Here is a 21,987-nt window from a genome sequence, read left to right as displayed (position 1 = left end):
TCTAACTCTCCCTTGAATATATTCAATATCCAGCCTCCTCTGCTCCCTGGGGTAGTGAATTCTAAAGACAAAAATCATCTAAGAGAAAATAACTCCCACTACACCTCCACCTACTACACAGGGTATTGGTAAGGCCACATCATTGCCGTTAGTAACTTCATTTGAAGCCTACTTGTGATAGTAAGCGATTTTCATTTCATTTCATGTAATTGTTATCCTTGTCCTCATCTGTTCAAGATGACTGTATAAATGTTAATAGGTATGCTCTCAATGTGCCTCGAGAATAGGTAGCCAATATCAAAATAGAGCACTAGCACAGTGGATGGCACTGTTGCTTCGCAGCACCAGGGACCCGGGTTCAATTCCCAGTTTGGGCCACTGTCTGTGTGGCGTCTGCACGTTCTTCCAGTGTCTATATGGGTTTCATCTGGGTGCTCCGGTTTCCGCCCACAAGTCCCGAAAGACGTGCTGTGAAGTGAATTAGACATTCTGAGTTCTCCCTCAGTGTACCCGAACAGGGGCCGGAATGTGGCAACTAGGGATTTTCACAGTAACTTCATTGCATTGTTAATATAAGCCTACCTGTGACACTAATAAAGATTATATTAGAGTATATTATTATCTTAGAGACAAAGGTTACTAGCTACATTTCCTGAAACCTACAGAACAGAATGGTGTCCCATTTCCATTTCAAAACAGAGGGCGCGATTCTCCGCTGCCCACGACGGGTCGGAGAATAGCGGGAGGGCCCTCCCGACATTTTTCCCGACCTCCCGCTATTCTCCCCCCCCCCCACGGCCGCCCCACGACACGAAACGCTGCTGGCCGTTTTTTACGGCGCACAGCGATTCTCCCCAGGCCGATGGGCCGAGTTCCCAGGCCTTTACGGCCGTTTTCACGAACGCAAACACACCTGCTCTCATCGTTCGTGAAAACGGCCGCAAAGTGCCGTCCCGGACAACCATGGCACCGATAGGCATGGCCGCACCACGGCCGTGCCAAGGGTGGTATGGGCCTGCGATCGGTGGGCACCGATCACGGGCAGCGGGTCCGATACCCGCGCACTATTTGTTCCTCCGCCGCCCCGTAGGATCAGTCCGCGGGGCGGCTGAGGGGCATGATGGCCCGCGCATGCGCGGGTTTGACGCATATGCGTGATGACGTCATCCGCGCATGCGCGGCTGACGTCATCGTGCGCGTCAGCCGCCGTGACGCTTGGCGCGCGGGCTTAGCGACGGTCGCTAAGCCCATGATGCCATGCTTCACGGGGCCGCGCTGCTAGCCCCGTCCGGGGGGGGGGGAGAATCGGGTCCCGGGAGGGGACGCGGAGGCTGCCGTGAAACACGGCCAGTTTCACGGCAGCCTTTACGACTCTCTGCATTTGCGGAGAATCGCGCCCACAGTTCCTATCAATCAATGGAGAGGAGCAGGTTTAGAGATCTTTTTCAATTCTGAAAAGCAGAAGTGTTTCTTTTAAACAGCTAGTTAGACAATTTAAGTCACAGCACAACACATGGTAGCGGAGGCTTACGGGACTTTTAAAATCTTTTTAATGCATAATGGCAATAGGAAACGAATACATGATGACAATTGCAGAATGCTGGTCAATGAAAGCATTAACTTACTCTTACAAGACTGATCCCTATGATAATCACTGCATTATAAAAGCATCCACATTACAAAACAGATACAATAGTGACATTTGAAGATGCCAAAACATTTGGCACTTACAATCCAGAATGTTCCTGACTCACCAGCAGACTTCCACCAACGGTCGCAAATTCCCCAACTGAATGCGTTTTCTTTTCAAGCTTAAATCCACACCAGCACATGGAAATAATGCGCAGGCAGAAATACTGGGAGGGATTCTCCGTTTCTGAGACTAAGGGCGTAATTCTCCCAAAGGGAGAAAAACAGCCGACGCCGGAGTGAAACCCGGAGAATAGGGGGCAAGTTGACAAGAATATTGTTGCGTCGGGGCCAGTGCGTTAAAGGAGGCCACTGCGCATGTGCACGTTGGTGTCGGCGCCACTGCGCCTGCGCGGATCCCGCGGCGCACAATTCACGCCAGGATCGGCAGCTGGTGCGGCGTCAACTGCTCCAATGCCGCGCTGGCCACCTGTAATGGCCAGAATTAGTCCTCGGCTCAGCCTGTTCATGCCGTCGAAAAATACAATGGCGTTTATGACGGCTTGGACACTGCCACGGGATTAGAGAATCCTGCCCATTACATTTGAGTTTACAATAATATTAATCTTTATATTGTCACAAGTAGGCTTACATTAACACCGCATTAAAGTTACTGTGAAAAGCCCCTAGTCGCCACATTCTAGCGCCTGTTCAGGTACACAGTGGGAGAATTCAGAATGTCCTAAATATCTAACAGCACGTCTTTTGGGACTTGTGGGAAGACCTCATCCAAGTTAATTATATTGATTGTAAATAGCTCTGGCCCAAACACTGATTCTTATTAAGAGGATTTCAAGGGGGTGGAGTGGGCAGTATGGCCCTTGGATGGACTTCGGGGGCAACTCCCTTAAAGTTTGGCCCATTAACTGGATGCAAATGTGTCTCAATGACTCACTTGCATCCTCCCCTGACATGGGGCGTAAACCTTGAATCCGAAACCTGCTTGGGACTGGAGCATCGGAAACGGGTCAGGGGCCTGGCGCTGATCCCGTTTTCTTCACTACCGCTGGATTCCCGCCTCATCGGTAACTCTGCTACCAGCGAGGTGGGGTGGAGAATTTAGCCATTATTTAAGTGTGCTCTTATTACATCCCTAATAATAGATTCGAGCATTTTGCATACCACTGAAGAAATAGCGAGGCATCTGGATAGAAATTGTCCCATTGGACAGACGCAGCATGGGTTCATAAAGGGCAGGTCGTGCCTAACTAATCTAGTGGAATTATTTGAGGGCATTACCAGTGCAGTGATAACGGGGAGCCAATGGATGTGGTATATCTGGATTTCCAGAAAGCCTTTGACAAGGTGCCACACAAAAGGTTGCTGCATAAGATAAAGATGCATGGCATTAAGGGTAAAGTAGTAGCATGGATAGAGGATTGGTTAATTAATAGAAAGCAAAGAGTGGGGATTAATGGGTGTTTCTCTGGTTGGCAATCAGTAGCTAGTGGTGTCCCTCAGGGATCCGTGTTGGGTCCACAATTGTTCACAATTTACATAGATGATTTGGAGTTGGGGACCAAGGGCAATGTGTCCAAGTTTGCAGATGACACAAAGATGAGTGGTAAAGCAAAAAGTGCAGAGGATACTGAAAGTCTGCAGAGGGATTTGGATAGGTTACGTGAATGGGCTAGGGTCTGGCAGATTGAATACAATGTTGACAAATGTGAGGTTATCCATTTTGGTAAGAATAACAGCAAACGGGATTATTATTTAAATGATAAAATATTAAAGCATGCTGCTGTGCAGAGAGACCTGGGTGTGCTAGTGCATGAGTCGCAAAAAGTTGGTTTACGTGCAACAGGTAATTAAGAAGGCAAATGGAATTTTGTCCTTCATTGCTAGAGGGATGGAGTTTAAGACTAGGGAGGTTATGTTGCAATTGTATAAGGTGTTAGTGCGGCCACACCTGGAGTATTGTGTTCAGTTTTGGTCTCCTTACCTGAGAAAGGACGTACTGGCACTGGAGGGTGTGCAGAGGAGAGTCACTAGGTTAATCCCAGAGCTGAAGGGGTTGGATTACGAGGAAAGGTTGAGTAGACTGGGACTGTACTCGTTGGAATTTAGAAGGATGAGGGGGGATCTTATAGAAACATATAAAATTATGAAGGGAATAGATAGGATAGATGCAGGCAGATTGTTTCCACTGGCGGGTGAAAGCAGAACTAGGGGGCATAGCCTCAAAATAAGGGGAAGTAGATTTAGGACGGTGTTTAGGAGGAACTTCTTCACCCAAAGGTGAATCTATGGAATTCCTTGCCCAGTGAAGCAGTAGAGGCTCCTTCATTAAATGTTCTTAAGATAAAGATAGATAGATTTTTAAAGGGATTAATGGTTATGGTGTTCGGGCCGGAAAGTGGAGCCGAGTCTACAAAAGATCAGTCATGATCTCATTGAATGGTGGAGCAGGCTCGAGGGGCCAGATGGCCTACTCCTGCTCCTAGTTCTTATGTTCTTATGTCTCTGGCAGCAGGCTAACTGGCCGATACTTTCCTGCCATCCCACTCCCTCCTTTTTGGAACAGGGGCTCCCATCAATGTTTTCTTCCTCTTGCTGTTTCTTAGCTCCACTCAAACCAATTCTACATTTTGATTTCTTGGCTAAGATCCTTACTGTTTTCATTCCACCTTCAATAGTAAACATTCCTACTTTTCCATTTTGCTGATCCCTTCTAAAACTCAGGCTGCAGGAGAATTTTGGATTCCAACTGCTACATGCCGTTCTCCATAATGGTTATAAAAACATTCATTTATACCTGTTAATTTATTTATTTAGCTGAGATTGTGCTACACGTTCAAATGTAGTGCTGTTAGCTTTTTATTCTATTTTTCCTCATGTCACCCTTCACTGATACCCCATTACCTTTGCTGAGCTCGCTTTCCCTTCTGACTTCACTTTTACCCATGTTGTTACTCTGCTCCACAGCCTGGACATTTCTTATGATGCTTTTGAATTTACCATGTCCCCCGAATCCTCCCACCCATTTCCCTTCAGAATTTCAAGCCTGTTGGCAATGATTTTATTGAATAGTTACACCACAGGAAGAGGCAATTCAGTTTGTTGTTCCTAAGCTAGCTCCCGGCAAGAGCAAAGCATCTCATACTACTCCCCTGGTCTCTCCTCATAGACTCATAAATCTTTCCTCTTCAGATAATGATGCAAGTTTCTTTTGAAAGCCTCAATTGAAGGTGCCTCCATCACACTCTCAGGTAGTGTATTCCAGCTCCTAATGACTTGTTGCATAAAGTGGTTACTCCTCAAGTTACCTTTGTCAATCTTTTGACAATCACTTATATTGGTGTCTTCAAGTTCTTGATCCTTCCATTAATGGGAACAGTTTCTCTCTATCCCTCTGTCCAGACCCCTATGATTTTGAATACCTCTATCAATTTTTGACTTTCTTGGCTCCAGGGTGATCAGCTCCAATTTCTCCAATCCATCTTCACAACTGAAGTTTCCTTATCCCTGGAGCCAGTCTTGTGAATTTCTTCTGCTATATACTGGTCGAACCTGTGCTTTATATAAGTTCATCATAACTTCTTTACTTTTGTCCATATTGATAAAGTCCAGGATCCCGGATGCCTTTTTAACCACTTTCTTAACCTTCAATGATTTATGCACATACACTTTAGGTTTGCGCCCTTTATTTTATACAGTCTTCCTTATCCTTTCTAAAAAATTAATCAATTCACATGTCCATAAGACCATAAGACATAGGAGTGGAAGTAAGGCCATTCAGCCCATCGAGTCCACTCCGCCATTCAATCATGGCTGATGGGCATTTCAACTCCACCTACCAGCATTCTCCCCGTAGCCCTTAATTCCTCGCGACATCAAGAATTTATCTATCTCTGCCTTGAAGCCATTTAGCGTCCCGGCCTCCACTGCACTCCGCGGCAATGAATTCCACAGGCCCACCACTCTCTGGCTGAAGAGATGTCTCCGCATTTCTGTTCTGAATTTACCCCCTCTAATTATAAGGCTGTGCCCACGGGTCCTCGTCTCCTCGCCTAACGGAAACAGTTTCTTTGCGTCCACCCTTTCTAAGCCATGTATTATCTTGTAAGTTTCTATTAGATCTCCCCTTAACCTTCTAAACTCCAATGAATACAATCCCAGGATCCTCAGCCGTTCATCATATGTTAGACCCGCCATTCCAGGGATCACCCGTGTGAATCTCCGCTGGACACGCTCCAGTGCCAGTATGTCCTTCCTGAGATGTGGGGCCCAAAACTGGACACAGTACTCCAAATGGGGCCTAACCAGAGCCTTATAAAGGCTCAGTAGCACATCGCTGCTTTTATATTCCAACCCTCTTGAGATAAATGACAACATTGCATTCGCTTTCTTAATCACAGATTCAACCTGCATGTTTACCTTTAGGGAATCCTTGACTAGCACTCCCAGATCCCTTTGTACTTTGGCATTATGAATTTTCTCACCGTTTAGAAAGTAGTCTATGCTTGGATTCTTTTTTCCAAAGTGCAAGACCTCACATTTTCTCACGTTGAATTGCATCAGCCATTTCCTGCACCACTCTCCCAAACTGTCTAGATCCTTCTGCAGCCTCCCCACTTCCTCAGCACTACCTGCCTGACCACCTAACTTTGTATCATCGGCAAACTTCGCTAGAATGCCCCCAGTCCCTTCATCCAGATCATTAATATATATGGTGAACAGCTGCGGCCCCAACACTGAACCCTGTGGGACACCGCTGGTCACCGGCTGCCATTCCGAAAAAGAACCTTTTATCCCAACTCTCTGCCTTCTGTCAGACAGCCAATCCTCAACCCATGCCAGTAGCTCACCTCGAACACCATGGGCCCTCACCTTACTCAGCAGCCTCCTGTGTGGCACCTTATCAAAGGCCTTTTGGAAATCCAGATAGACCACATCCACTGGGTTTCCCTGGTCTAACCTACTTGTCACCTCCTCAAAGAATTCTAACAGGTTCGTCATTGCACGACCTCCCCTTACTAAATCCATGTTGACTTGTTCTAATCCGACCCTGTCTTCCAAGAATTTAGAAATCTCATCCTTAACGATCGATTCTAGAATTTTACCAACAACCGAGGTTAGGCTAATTGGCCTATAATTTTCCATCTTTTGTCTTGATCCTTTCTTGAACAAGGGGGTTACAACAGCGATCTTCCAATCGTTTGGGACTTTCCCTGACTCCAGTGATTTTTGAAAGATCTCAACCAACGCTTCCGCTATTTCTTCAGCCACCTCCCTCAGAACTCTAGGGTGTAGCCCATCGGGGCCAGGAGATTTGTCAATTTTAAGACCTTTTAGCTTTTTTAGCACCATCTCTTTTGTAATGGCAACCATACTCAACTCAGCCCCCTGACCCTCTATAATGTTTGGGATATTACTCATGTCTTCCACTATGAAGACAGACGCAAAGTACTTATTAAGTTCTCCAGCCATTTCCTCGTCTCCCATCACTAGCCTTCCGGAATCAGTTTGAATTGGCCCAATGTCTACTTTGGCCTGTCGTTTGTTTCTTATGTATTGAAAGAAACTTTTACTATCATTTCTTATATTACTGGCTAGCCTGCCTTCATTTTTGATCCTCTCCTTCCTTATTTGTCTCTTTGTTAACCTCTGTTTGTTTTTGTAGCCTTCCCAATCTTCTGATTTCCCAGTGCTTTTGGCCACTTTATAGGATTTCTCTTTTTCTTTGATACATTTCCTGACCTCCTTTGTCAGCCATGGCTGTCTAATCCCTCCCCGGATAATCTTTCTTTTCTTGGGGATGAACCTCTGTACAGTGTCCTCAATTATGCATACAAACTCCTGCCATTTTTGCTCTGCTGTCTTCCCCACTAGGGTCTGCTTCCAGTCGATTTTCGCCAGTTCCTCTCTCATGCCCTCGTAATTACCTTTATTAACTGTAACACCATTACATCCGATTTTGCCTTCTCTCTTTCAAACTGCAGACTGAACTCAACCATATTATGATCACTGCTTCCTAAGTGTTCCCTTACTTTAAGATCTTTTATAAAGTCTGGTTCATTACATAGCACTAGGTCCAGAACAGCCTGCTCCCTTGTGGGCTCCATGACAAGCTGTTCCAAAAAGCCATCTTGTAAGCATTCCATGAATTCCTTTTCTTTGGATCCACTGGCTACGTTATTTACCCAATCCACCTGCATATTGAAGTCCCCCATGATCACCGTGACCTTGCCTTTCTGACATGCCTTTTCTATTTCCCGGTACATGTTGCGCCCCTGGTCCTGACCACTGTTAGGAGGTCTGTACATAACTCCCATTATGGTTTTTTTGCCTTTGTGGTTCCTCAATTCTACCCACACAGACTCCACATCATCCGACCCTATGTCGTTTAGTGCCATAGATTTAATTTTGTTCTTAACTAACAAGGCAACCCCACCCCCTCGGCCCACCTCCCTGTCTTTTCAATAGGTTGTATATCCTTGGATGTTTAACTGCCAGTCCTGAACCTCCTGCAGCCATGTCTCTGTGATGCCTACCACATCATAATCATTCACGATGATCTGTGCCATTAGTTCGTCTACTTTGTTACAAATGCTACGAGCATTCAGGTAAAGTGCCTTAATGCTAACTTTCTTATCATTACAGATATTGGAAGTCCTAAGATGCCCAAAGTTATCCTTCCTTTTTGTTGAATTCCTAGTCTGCCTCAAGCTTAAATCCACCTGCCTACATGTTATCCTCCTGTGTATCTTGCCATTTAACTCCATGCTCCCTGTCGCTTTCACTTTCCCTTCCCCCCAACTCAGAAGTTTAAAGTCCTACTGACCACCCTATTTATCCTCTTCGCTAGAACACTGGTTCCAGATCAGTTCAGGTGGAGACCGTCCCAAAGGTACAGATCCCCCCGGTTCCAAAACTGATGCCAATGTCCCATGAAGTGGAATCCCTCTTTCCCACACCAATCCCTTAGCCACGTGTTTACTTCCCTAATTTTCTTGTCCCTATGCCAATTGGCACGTGGCTCGGGCAGTAATCCGGAGATTATGACCCTTGAGGACCTGTATTTCAATTTTCTTCCTAGTGCTTGATAGTCCCCGAACAGGTCCTCCACCCTAGCTTTACCTATGTTGTTAGTCCCAACGTGGACACAACAACTGGATCCTCCCCCTCCCGCTCCAATATCCTTTCAAGCCGGTCAGAGATGTCCCGCACCCTGGCACCGGGAAGGCAACACACCATGCGAGACTCCCGATTCTGCTTGCATAGGATACTATCTGTCCCCCTAATTATAGAATCCCCTATAACAACTACTTGTCTTTTTACTCCCCCCTCTTGAATGGCCTTCTGCACCATGGTGCCATGGTCAGCTGGCTCATCCTGTCCAGAGCCCTTTTCCTCATCCATACAGGGAGCAAGAGTCTCATACCTGTTGGACAAGGTCAAGGGCTGAGGCTCCTGCACTCCTGAACTCAGGTTCCCCCTGCCTGCCTCACTAACAGTCACACTCTGAAGTCCCTGATCACTTACTGAATGTGAATTACTTAATCTCCCAGGTGTGACTGCCTCCTGAAACAAAGTGTCCAGGTAACTCTCCCCATCCCGGATGTGCCGCAGTGTTTGAAGCTCAGATTCCAGATCATCAACTCTGAGCCGGAGTTCTTCCAGCAACCAACACTTGCTGCAGATGTGGTCATTGCCATTCACAAGGGGAACAGCCAGCTCCCACATCAAACAGCTACAGCACATCACCTGCCCAGCCATCTCTGATTAGTGAATTAATTTATTACTTTGTATAAATTTCAGTTTAAAGAAAAACAACAAACTTGGATACCTCTGCTATAGTCTTTTTCAACGTAGTTCTGGTTAACAAATAAGAAAAAGAATAATGTAATAAGGCACTCACCTGCTCACCCCAATGGGTCTTATTATTAGGTTAGAGAAGAAGGGCGGGTGGGAGACACTACACGTGTAGTGTCTCGGGTGCTTGACTTCCGTCGAACACCTTGGGTCACTGATGCAGGTGCACCTTCAACTTACGCTGACCGCACTGCACGGATGCAAATTTCCCCGGAACAGCCAATCAGAAGCTCTGCTCTGCTGCCCCCTGCTGGAGGCTTGACTGCCGTCGAACTCCTTGGGTCACTGATGCAGGTGCACCTTCAACTTACGCTGACCGCACTGCACGGATGCAAATCTCCCCGGAACAGCCAATCAGAAGCTCTGCTCTGCTGCCCCCTGCTGGAGGCTTGACGTCCGTCGAACTCCTTGGGTCACTGATGCAGGTGCACCTTCAACTTACGCTGACCGCACTGCACGGATGCAAATCTCCCCGGGTCAGCCAATCAGAAGCTCTGCTCTGCTGCCCCCTGCTGGAGGCTTGACGTCCGTCGAACTCCTTGGGTCACTGATGCAGGTGCACCTTCAACTTACGCTGACCGCACTGCACGGATGCAAATCTCCCCGGAACAGCCAACCAGAAGCTCTGCTCTGCTGCCCCCTGCTGGAGGCTTGACGTCCGTCGAACTCCTTGGGTCACTGATGCAGGTGCACCTTCAACTTACGCTGACCGCACTGCACGGATGCAAATCTCCCCGGAACAGCCAACCCGAAGCTCTGCTCTGCTGCCCCCTGCTGGAGGCTTGACGTCCGTCGAACTCCTTGGGTCACTGATGCAGGTGCACCTTCAACTTACGCTGACCGCACTGCACGGATGCAAATCTCCCCGGAACAGCCAATCAGAAGCTCTGCTCTGCTGCCCCCTGCTGGAGGCTTGACGGCCGTCGAACTCCTTGGGTCACTGATGCAGGTGCACCTTCAACTTACGCTGACCGCACTGCACGGATGCAAATCTCCCCGGAACAGCCAATCAGAAGCTCTGCTCTGCTGCCCCCTGCTGGAGGCTTGACGTCCGTCGAACTCCTTGGGTCACTGATGCAGGTGCACCTTCAACTTACGCTGACCGCACTGCACGGATGCAAATCTCCCCGGAACAGCCAATCAGAAGCTCTGCTCTGCTGCCCCCTGCTGGAGGCTTGACTGCCGTCGAACACCTTGGGTCACTGATGCAGGTGCACCTTCAACTTACGCTGACCGCACTGCACGGATGCAAATCTCCCCGGAACAGCCAATCAGAAGCTCTGCTCTGCTGCCCCCTGCTGGAGGCTTGACTTCCGTCGAACTCCTTGGGTCACTGATGCAGGTGCACCTTCAACTTACGCTGACCGCACTGCACGTATGCAAATCTCCCCGGAACAGCCAATCAGAAGCTCTGCTCTGCTGCCCCCTGCTGGAGGCTTGACTTCCGTCGAACTCCTTGGGTCACTGATGCAGGTGCACCTTCAACTTACGCTGACCGCACTGCACGGATGCAAATCTCCCCGGAACAGCCAATCAGAAGCTCTGCTCTGCTGCCCCCTGCTGGAGGCTTGACTGCCGTCGAACACCTTGGGTCACTGATGCAGGTGCACCTTCAACTTACGCTGACCGCACGTATGCAAATTTCCCCAGAACAGCCAATCAGAAGCTCTGCTCTGCTGCCCCCTGCTGGATGCTTGACTTCCGTCGAACACCTTGGGTCACTGATGCAGGTGCACCTTCAACTTACGCTGACCGCACTGCACGTATGCAAATCTCCCCGGAACAGCCAATCAGAAGCTCTGCTCTGCTGCCCCCTGCTGGATGCTTGACTTCCGTCGAACACCTTGGGTCACTGATGCAGGTGCACCTTCAACTTACGCTGACCGCACTGCACGTATGCAAATCTCCCCGGAACAGCCAATCAGAAGCTCTGCTCTGCTGCCCCCTGCTGGATGCTTGACTTCCGTCGAACACCTTGGGTCACTGATGCAGGTGCACCTTCAACTTACGCTGACTGCACTGCACGTATGCAAATCTCCCCGGAACAGCCAATCAGAAGCTCTGCTCTGCTGCCCCCTGCTGGATGTCCCTTTGAACTCCATCACTATCCTCCTCACAGTTCATAATACTTCCAAGTTTTGTGACATCTGCAAATTTGAAACTGCGCCCTATACTCCTAAATCTAGGTATTTAATATAGGTCAAGAAAATCTGTGGTCCTAGCACCGACCCTTGGGGAACCCACTGTACGGTACACCTTCATCCAGTTCAAAAAACAACCATTCACCATGACTCTCTGTTTCCTGACACTGTCAACTTTGTGTCCTTGCTTCTACTTTCCCTTTTATTCCATCGGCTTTAACTTTGCTGGAAAGTTTGTTATGTGGCACTTTATTGAACACCTTTGGAGGTTCATGTATATCATATCAAGCCCATTACCCTCATCAACCCTCTCTGTAACTTAATTAAAAACTCAAACAAGTTAGTTAAGCAAAATTTAATCTTGAAAAGTGCATGCTAGCTTTCCTAATTAATCTACTTTTGCAAGTGACTGTCTCACATAACACCTTCATAAATTTCATCATAGTTAGCATACCTTCACCTGCAGACAGCTTTCTTTTTTTATAAATTCAAAGTACCCAATTTTTTTTTTTTACAATTAAGGGCCAATTGAGCTTGGCCAATCCACCTATCCTGCACATCTTTGGCTTGCGAGGATGAGACCCACGCAGAAACACGGAGAATGTGCAAACTCCACACGGAGTTTTAGGGCAGCACGGTAGCACAAGTGATTAGCACTGTGGCTTCACAGTGCCAAGGTCCCAGGTTCGATTCCCTGCTGGGTCACTGTCTGTGCGGAGTCTGCACGTTCTCCCCGTGTCTGCGTGGAATTCCTCCGGGTGCTCCGGTTTCCTCCCACAGTCCAAAGACATGCAGGTTAGGTGGATTGGCCATGCTAAATTGCCTTTAGTGACCAAAGAAGGTTAGCAGGGGTTACTGGGTTACAGGGGGGTAGGGTGGAAGTGAGGGCTTAAGTGGGTTGGTGCAGACTCGATGGGCCGAATGGCCTCCTTCTGCACTGTATGTTCTATGTAAATCTAAATCCACACGGACAGTGATCCGGGGCCGGGATTGATCCGGGGCCGGGATTGAACCCGGGTCCTCGGCATTGTGAGGCAGCAGTACTAACCTTTGTGCAATTATGGCGCACTGCAGCCAACTATCTAAGGAATAATTTTAGCTCCTAATTGGTTTACGATTTACACACGTATTATGATCCCAGACCAGACCCCAACAGTTGCTGGGATACTGGTGAGTGATCCCAATATTTTATTTAATTTTGTAAGACTGTGGGGAAAGGATACCTTGCTCGAGGAGAGATTTCACAAAGAAATAGGGATACGGTATATTAAAACAAACTTCATTACAATACAGTATTAAAATCTTTAACATCACACCAGAAAATATCATACAATTACCCCTTAAACAATACTACTCAATACAATGAATACTATACACTTAATTGCTACCATTATTCCCACTTAAACAACAAGAAAAAACAATCTCAGTTCTCAATCCACCATAAATACCAATTGAACAGATGAATACTTTTTTACAGAGGTATCCTTTGAGAAAGAGATCTTTGACACTGTTTACAGAATAGATCTGACTCCTGCAGACCCAAGCAGAAACTCTAGCTGTATGTCTTCAAAAGCTGTTTTCAGCTGCTTTAAATACTGCTAATCTCTTTTAATTCACCTACTATGTCAACACTGTGCCAGAACTCTGTGGTCTCAGTTTCAGCCAAATCAGAATTGAACTGTAAATGCGTTCCCAAAAAGCTCCACTCAGTAATGACATCATCTCAACAAACAGAAAACTAATTAACTGCCAGGGAAGCACCTTAATTGGAACAAAACTGCATTATCCCAAACTTGCTGCAATGGTGAATTGCATCACTGGCTCCTAAAATATACTTGCCTTTCAAACTAGGATTTATTTTAAAACATGACCGCAGCAGTTAAACACACTCTAACCTTGGCTTTTAACCCATACTGCACAAAATTTTTATAATACAATATATTCCTACATTCATCTGCACAGGCTAGGCCTGTATCATGACGAAGATCCTGTGAGAGCAGAAGCGAACAGGCCTTAGGTGTAGAGAGGAGACTTCAGAAGGTTTAATGGGAAAACAATAGGCAAAGAAGAGGAGAGAAGAGGGGAGTATGGAAGCCTAACCTTCCTTGTGGGACTGAGAGAATCATTTCTGCTGTGTTTTGACTCACAAAAGAAAGTAAAGAAAGTCATGCCTCAATGCTCTTCTGACTTGCTTCAGTATGGCAGGATGGCCACAGATGTGGGTTTCACGTTGGTGGGGGTAGATTCAATGGGAAATCCCATTGACTGCGGAAATGAAAAATGAAAATGAAATGAAAATCACTTATTGTCACAAGTAGGCTTCAAATGAAGTTATTGTGAAAAGCCCCCAGTCGCCACATTCCGGCACCTGTTCGGGGAGGCTGGTACTGGAATTGAACCGTGCTGCTGGCCTGCCTTCGTCAGCTTTCAAAGCCAGTGATTTAGCCCTCTGCTAAAGGACCAAACAATCCCAATGGCAGTCCTCCCCCTGCTAAGAAGCACTCTGGCAGGAGGGAGGGGTGATGTATGGAAAATTCCCATGTTTTGCAAGCACAAGCTGGCTGAGTATGGTCAGTACTAAATGTCTGTGATCATCACTGAATTAAACCCCCTTGTCCTATCTGCAGTACCAACAGTGGCCACCATTTCTGCTTGGTGCACCCTGTGTGCAGAGCTGCCGAGGGTTGATGTGCAGCTCGATGAGGCAGCATGGCCTCCTTAAAATGGACAGATGTCTCATCTCATACTAATTAAAGGACCATTGCCTGAAAATCTAAAGTAGGCAACCTGGCTATGCAAATTTGTTCACGCTTTCTCAGACCCTTTCAGGTGGAGGCAGAATCTTTGAATATTTTTAAGGCAGAGATAGATGGATTATTGATTACCAAAGGAGGTCAGGGAGTAGGCAGGAATATGGGGTTGAAGTTACAATCAGATAAGCCATCATGTTATTATTGAATGGCAGAACAGGCTTGAGGGGCCGAGTTGACCACACCTGCTCCTATTTACTTTGTTCGAATGAGGTACCCTCAATATAAAACACAGCCAATGGGATTTCATGCAGGTAACTGCACGGTGATGCAAATCATCAAGAGAATCAACTAATGACTGGACACTAAGGAGAACATATTTTTAAAAAATTCTAATTGCCCCAGAACTAAATGGCTTGCTCGGTCATTTCAGAAGACACCGAAGAGTCAAGCACATTGCTGTTGGTTTGTCGTCACATGTTGGCCAGACCAGGTAAGGACAGCAGATTTCCTTCCTGAAAGGACATTAGTGAACCAGTAGGATCTTTAAAAGAATGGTTGCATGGTCACCATTAGACTTCCAATTCCAAGTTTTTATTGAATACAAATTTCACAATCTGCCATGATGGGATTTGAACTCAGGTTCCCAGAGGATTACCCTCGGTCTCGGTATTACTGATCCAGTGACAACACCACGACACCACTGCCTCTCCTTTCCTACTTATCACCAATAATGGGCGGCGTTCTCCCCTACCCGGCGTGACGGAGGGTCCCGGAGTAGGGGAGTGGCGCCAACCACTCAGGGGTCGGGCCTCCCCAAAGGTGGGGAATTCTCCCCACCTTTGGGGGCCAGCCCCGCGCCGGAGCGGCTGGCACCAGAAGACTGGCGCAAAAAACCAGCGCCCCCGGCAGCGGGGCTGGCCGAAAAGGCTTTCGCCGGTCGGCGCATGCGCCGGCAGTGACGTCAGCGGTAGCTGGCCGCTGACGTCACTGCCGGCACATGCGCGATGTGAGGTTCTCTTCCGCTTCCACCATGGCAGAGGCCGTGGCGGCCGCGGAGGAGAAATAGTGCACCCAGGGCACTGGCCCGGAGTCTGAGCGGGGGGCCCCGATCGCGGGCCAGGCCACCGTGGGGACACCCCCCGGGGTTTGATCGCCCCCCCCCCCAGGACCCCGGGGCCCGCACGCGCCACTGAGCCCGCCGTTACAGAGGTGGTTTAAACCTCGGCGGCGAGAGAGGCCTCCCAGCGGCGGGACTTCGGCCGATCCAGGCCGGAGAATCACTGCAGGGGCCACGGCGATCAGAGTGGCGAGATTCCCGCCGCCTCCACTTCCCGGGTGGCAGAGAATCTCTGCCACGGCGGGGGCGGGATTTTCGGCGGCCCCAGGCGATTCTCCGACCCTGCTGGGGGTCGGAGAATTTCGCCCATTATCTCCCTTCTGATCCTCTGAAAGTGTCATTGTAATTTACTCTGTTGTTCCACTGCTTCCTAACTAAACAAACATTTTATGTTCTATTTATCTAAAAGAAAAGTTGCTTAAGATAAATTTAGATATTCTTATTTAAACAGTTTAAGACGACTTAAGTCACGAACCTTCTTGGCAATCATATCATATTCTTTCTTTAATAATTCCACTGATTTTTTCTCTTCAGCCAAGGCTTCCTCAATATCCAGTCGTTTTTCCCGAAGTTGAAGGGTGTTTTCAAATAGTGCTGGGTCACAAGCTGTGTAAACAAAGCAGGTGACAGATGTTACAAGATCTACCATTTTTTAAACCAAATTTATCACAATGCTTAATGATAGCTAATTACCTGAATGGAGAAGATGCGTCCAAGAACCAAAGTGGATTATAACACACAACCAGGCCTTACAGACCATTGCGCCTATGCGACTCATTGGGATAGCAATCTAAAATTTTCTCCACTGTCTCACTCTCTTCCCATAGCCCAGTATCAATCTCAAAATAATCCCCCAGTTCCACTCTCCCCATAGCCGTGTATAATGCCAAACTAATCCCTCTATCCCACTCTCTCCCCATAGCCGTGTATCAATGCCAAACTAATCCCTCTATCCCACTCTCTCCCCATAGCCGTGTATCAATCCCAAACTAATCCCACTCTCTCCCCATAGCCCTGTATCAATCCCAAACTAATCCCATTACCCAACTCTCTCCCCATAACCCTGCATCAATCCCAAACTAAACCCACTGACTCACTCTGTCCCCATAGCCTGTATCAACCCAAACACATCCCAGAGCCCCACTCTCTCTTCATAGCTCTATATCAACCCCAAACTAATCCCACTGCCCTCTGTCCCCTCCTGGCCCTGTGTCAATCCCACACTAATCCCACTACTCCATTCACTCCACATAGGCCTGTATCAATCCCAAATTAAACAATGCTCCACTCTCTTCACACAGTCATGTATCAGTCTCAAATTAATCCCACTGCTGCACTCTCTCCACATAGCCTTGTATCAATCCCAATGCTACATTGTCTCCACATAGCCCTGTACCAATCCCAAACTAATCCCACTGTCTCACTCTCTCATAGCCCAGTGTGAATCCCTAATGAATCCACTGTGTTGGACAAGATTTTTACTGAGACTCGCTTCCACAGTCATATTTCCTTCCTCAGTGATTGTCTTTGTCTCCGACAAGGGATTTCAACTTAAATTCCACCCTGCATGTAACCTCCAGGATTACAGGTGCCTCCAGGATGTACAACATTCTTCCAACTGCTGCTCTCGCCGCATCCTGAAAGCCACACTCAGTGCCATGTGCCGCCACATGAAGACGCTCGACATTTTTCTCCAGCAGCACCGTCTTACTCTCTCTCAAAGCTGTCCCTGTCCCCAGTTTCATTTCATCCTTCGCAACATTCAACGTCTTAACAAGAATCTTTTCCTGTTTCTGACAGATATTAAGGAACGCAAGCTTCAACAACTCATCAACACCACTGCCCATCCTCGGCCCTCCACCAATCCCAATCCCTTGTACCCCATTTCTCCCAGTATCCACACCACTGACCATCCGAGGCCCTCCGCCAGTCCCAATCCCTCGTACCCCATTTCTCCCGGCCCCAGCCCTTGCCCCATGTTTACCATACTCACTGACCATCCCCTCTCTGAGGCTGAGCGTGCTGTTCTCAGCAAAGAACTCAGCTTTGTATCCTTACGTCCCCACCTCAATGAATTCCGGGCTCAACATGATGTTGAACTCTTCTTTCATCGCCTTCGTCTCCGTGCCCACTTCTTGGGCAAGAATCCTCCCCCCGTTCCACTGATCCTTTCATGTGCCTCCAACATTCTCCCTCCAAGTGGACCCCTCCGCCGGGACAATTATCTGCCCTCGATCTTTTCATTGAGAACTGCCGACGGGACATTGGCCGTCTTAATTTTTCTGCCCCACTCACCCATTCCAACCTCTCTCCTTCCGAACTTTCTGCTCTTCACTCTGTCAGGTCTAACCTCAACTTTGTCATCAAACCTGCCAACAAAGGGGGTGCTGTTGTCGTCTGGCGCACTGACCTCTACCTCACAGAGGCTGAGCGCCAACTCTCAGATACTTCCTCTTACCTCTCCCTGGACCATGACCCGACCACTGAACATCAAGCCATTATCTCCAACACCGTTAGTGACCTCATTTCCTCCGGATGCCTTCCCCCTACGGCTTCCAACCTCATAGTCCCCCAACCCCGGACAGCCAGCTTTTACCTACTTCCCAAAATCCACAAAAAGGACTGTCCTGGCAGGCCTATTGTGTCAGCATGTTCCTGCCCCACCGAACTTATTTCCTCTTATCTGGACTCCATCCTCACTTCTCTGGTCCATTCCCTCCCCACCTACATCCGGGATTCCTCTGATGCACTGCGTCATATTTACAGCTTCCAGTTTGCGGGCCCTAACCGCATTCTATTCACCATGGATGTGCAATCTCTCTACATCTCCATCCCACACCAGGATGGCCTGAGAGCCTTTTGCTTCTTTCTCGAAAAGAGGCCCGGACAATTCCCATCCACCACCTCTCTCCTCCGCCTGGCTGAACTCGTTCTTTCTCTCAACAACTTCTCCTTTAACTCATCTCACTTTCCCCAAATCAATGCGTACCCGCATGGGTCCTAGCTATGCTTGCCTTTTGATGGGATATGTGGAATATTCCTTGTTCCAGGCCTACCCAGGTCCCCTCCCACAACTCTTTTACCGATACATTGATGACTATTTTGGTGCCGCCTCATGCTCTCGTCCGGACCCGGAAGAAATAATCAACTTCGCTTCTAGTTTACACCCCTGCAATGACTTTCACCTGGTCCATCTCAGACACTTCCCTTCCCTTCCTTGATCTTTCTGTCTCCATTTCCAGCAATAGCCTATCTACTAATATCCACTACAAGCCCACTGACTCCCACAACTATCTGGACTACAGCTCTTCGCACCCTACACCCTGTAAGGACTCTATCCCTTTCTCTCAACTCCTTCGCCTCCGTCGCATTATTTCCGATAATGCCACTTTCCAAAATGATGCTTCGAAAATGTGTTCCTTCTTCCTCAACCGTGATTTCCCACTACAGTTGTTGACAGGGTCCTCAGTAGTGTGCGGTCCATCTCCCGTGCCACTACCCTCGCTCCTTCTCCTCCTTCCCAGAAAAAGGGTAGAGTCCCCCTCGGTCTCACATTTCATCCCATCAGCCTCCGTATGCAAAGCATAATCCTCCGTCATTTTCGCCAACTCCAGCGTGATGCCACCACCAAACACATCTTCCCTTCACTCCCTCTGTCAGCATTCCGCAGAGACCATTCCCTCCGAGATAACCTAGTCCACTCCTCCACCACACCCAGTACCTCTACCATCACCCATGGCACCTTCCCATGCAATCGCAGAAGGTGCAACACCTGCCCCTTTACCTCTTCCATGCTTAACATCCCAGGCCCAAAACACTCATTCCAGGTTAAGCAGCATTTCACTTGCATCTCTTCCAATTTGGTCTGTTGCATTCGCTGCTTCCAATGTGGTGTCCTCTATATCGGAGAGACCAAACGCAGACTGGGTGATCACTTTGCTGAGCATCTTCAGTCTGTGCGCATTCAGGATCCTGACCTTCCTGTTGCTTGCCATTTTAACAAAAGGCCCTGCTCCCATGCCCACACGTCTGTCTTTGGCCTGCTGCAATGTTCCAGTGAAGCTCAACACAAACTGGAGGAACAAGATCTCATCTTCCGGTTAGGCACGCTACAGCCTTCTGGTCTTGAACATCGAATTCAACAACTTCAGATGATTAGCTCTACCCCACCTTGACCCATTTGTTTTCATCCCATTTAATTTTAACTGTCTTTTACCATTTCTTTCTTTCTTGCCTTTATTAATATATATTAACCCCCTTCCCCCATCATCACCTTTCCTTACCCTTTCTCCTCTTTGCTTCCCCATCCCCTCCCCCCACATCTGCAATTCAACCTCTGATGTTAGTTTCCCTGCTGTTTGACCTTTCACATATTTTGTTCTCTCTGGGGACTGCCATTAGCACTCTTTCACCGTGGTTTCTGTGGCCATTAGCACCCGGTTTCCCTGGGTTTCTGTGGCTATGGCTCATCTTTCATTCTCTCACTCCACAGTATAAATATTTCCCACTTTCTCCGTCTGTTAGCTTTGACACAGTCATCAGACTCGAAACGTTAGTTCTTTTCTCTCCCCACAGATGCTGCCAGACCTGCTGAGATTTTCCAGCATTTTTCCCTTTTGTTTCAGATTCCAGCATCCACAGTAATTTGCTTGAATCCACTGCTCCACTCTCCCCCCATAGTCCTGTATCAATCTCTAAAACTAATCCCACTGCCCCACTCTCTCCTCATAGCCCTGTATCAATCCAAAACTAATGCCACTACTCAACTCTCTTTCCATAGCTCACTGCTCCACTCTCTCCCCATAGCCCTGTATCAATCCAAAATTAATCCCACTGTCCCACTGTTTCCCTATAGATTTATATCAATCCCAAACTAATCCCAATGCTCCACTCTCTCCACATCGCCCTGTGTCAATCACAAACTATTTCCCCTGCCCCATTTCCTCCCCATAGCCATGAATCAATCCCAAACTAATTCCACTGTTGCACTCTCTTTCCAAAAGCCCTGCATCAATCCCAAACTGATCTCAGTGCCCAAGCCTCCGCATAGTCCTCATTCAATGTTTGCTTTCTGCCACTTTTGACATTGATAGGTTTATGTGCATCAGGTCTCTGGGAAAAAGTGTCCCCAATCCTCTGAGAGAAAAATATTCTCGTCTCCACCTTAAATGGAACACCCTATAGCCATCTAAGATGGCCACCTACAAAGGACCATGGGAATTATGGCCAACCCAGGACTCAAGACATATACAGAGCTAATATGTATCTGAAACACAGGTAACCAGACCTGATCGAAACCCCCACTCGTTTGCATGTCAATGGCCCATTTTCCCAGGACAATAGAACTCCAATCAAGCAACCGGTACAGCCACAGACTGATCGACGCCACTCCTCGTACTCAGAAAGCCCAACTGCCAAGGTCAATGACTGCTAAGGACTGCCCAGCCACCCAGGCACCCGCCCCTTTATTGGCTGAAATCGAAGACAGTGATCAGAGCCCTATCGAACTATTGGGTCGAAGGTTACGGACCGCCGCAAAGAGCATGAAATCCCAGAGGACACAGCCATGTCTTCTGTCTCTTTTGGATTGGCTTGTGCCAACCCAATTGTAACAGGAACAGCCAGCCAAGTTCAAGACCAACGATCGCTATCTGACGGATTAGCCCATCAGAGACAGCCACTTTCTTCGAACCAGCCAAGTGAAATCCAGATAAAGGCCTTATCCATTTGCACAGTGCCAGTCGCCCTGAAGTTAAGTATAGGTTATTGAAACTGATAGGTGTAGTTTAACTCGTAGTAGATATTGTGTTTGCATGTCAATATAACTCTTGTGTATGTAAATAAACCATCTTTTTAACCAACTAACTGGTTGTGTGGTCATTTGATCGATATAAGGGAAAGGCTTATGGTTCACCAACATTATTATAGAGCAACAACCCTTTATTTTTAAACTATCACCTATAGTTCTCGTGTCTCCCCCAAGGGGAAACATCCTTTCAGCATCCAACCTGTTAGGCCCCTCAGGATCTTATGGGCGCGATTCTCAGAGCCCCTGTGCCGGGCCGGAGAATAGCCGCAACCGCGCCACGCCACCCCGACACGCGATTCTCCGAGGTGCAGAGAATCGGCGATATTTGCGCTGGTGCGTTTGGCGCGGCACCGGTCGCGGGCCACTGTCCGCGGCCGGCCCGCCGATTCTCCGGCCCAGATGGGCGAGCGGCCGCGCGAAAACGGAAGAGTCCCGCCAGCGCTGATCACCCCTGGTCGCTGCCGGTGGGAACTCTGCGCAAAGGGTCAGGGAGTGGCCTGTGGGGCGGGGAAAAGCGCTCCTTCATTGTGGGGGGGAGGGCTCTCACCGATCAGCAGGGCCGGCCTCTCCCCCCCGGGCCTACTTTGTTCCGCTTCCGGCCCCAGAACCCCCGCGCCATGTTGCGTCGGGGCCGGAGCGTTCCGTGAGTCTACCGCACATGTA

At 48.2% G+C, this 21,987-nt stretch overlaps 1 protein-coding gene across 1 annotated transcript in view; it reads right to left on the bottom strand.

Moving 5' to 3' along the window:
* The window catches only part of LOC119969120 (cilia- and flagella-associated protein 44), a 338,226-nt gene that overhangs the window by 19,096 nt on the left and 297,143 nt on the right, over nt 1-21,987 (bottom strand). Inside the window, exon 28 of the mRNA XM_038802337.1 lies at nt 15,991-16,121. Within this exon, the coding sequence (XP_038658265.1) occupies nt 15,991-16,121 (131 nt within the window). The remainder of the gene's footprint in view (nt 1-15,990; nt 16,122-21,987) is intronic.

Source organism: Scyliorhinus canicula, chromosome 7 (genome assembly GCF_902713615.1).
Source record: "Scyliorhinus canicula chromosome 7, sScyCan1.1, whole genome shotgun sequence".
NCBI classification, from domain to species: domain Eukaryota; kingdom Metazoa; phylum Chordata; class Chondrichthyes; order Carcharhiniformes; family Scyliorhinidae; genus Scyliorhinus; species Scyliorhinus canicula.
Note: the sequence above shows the minus strand (reverse complement) of the source record. Positions and strands in the feature narration are given on the sequence as shown.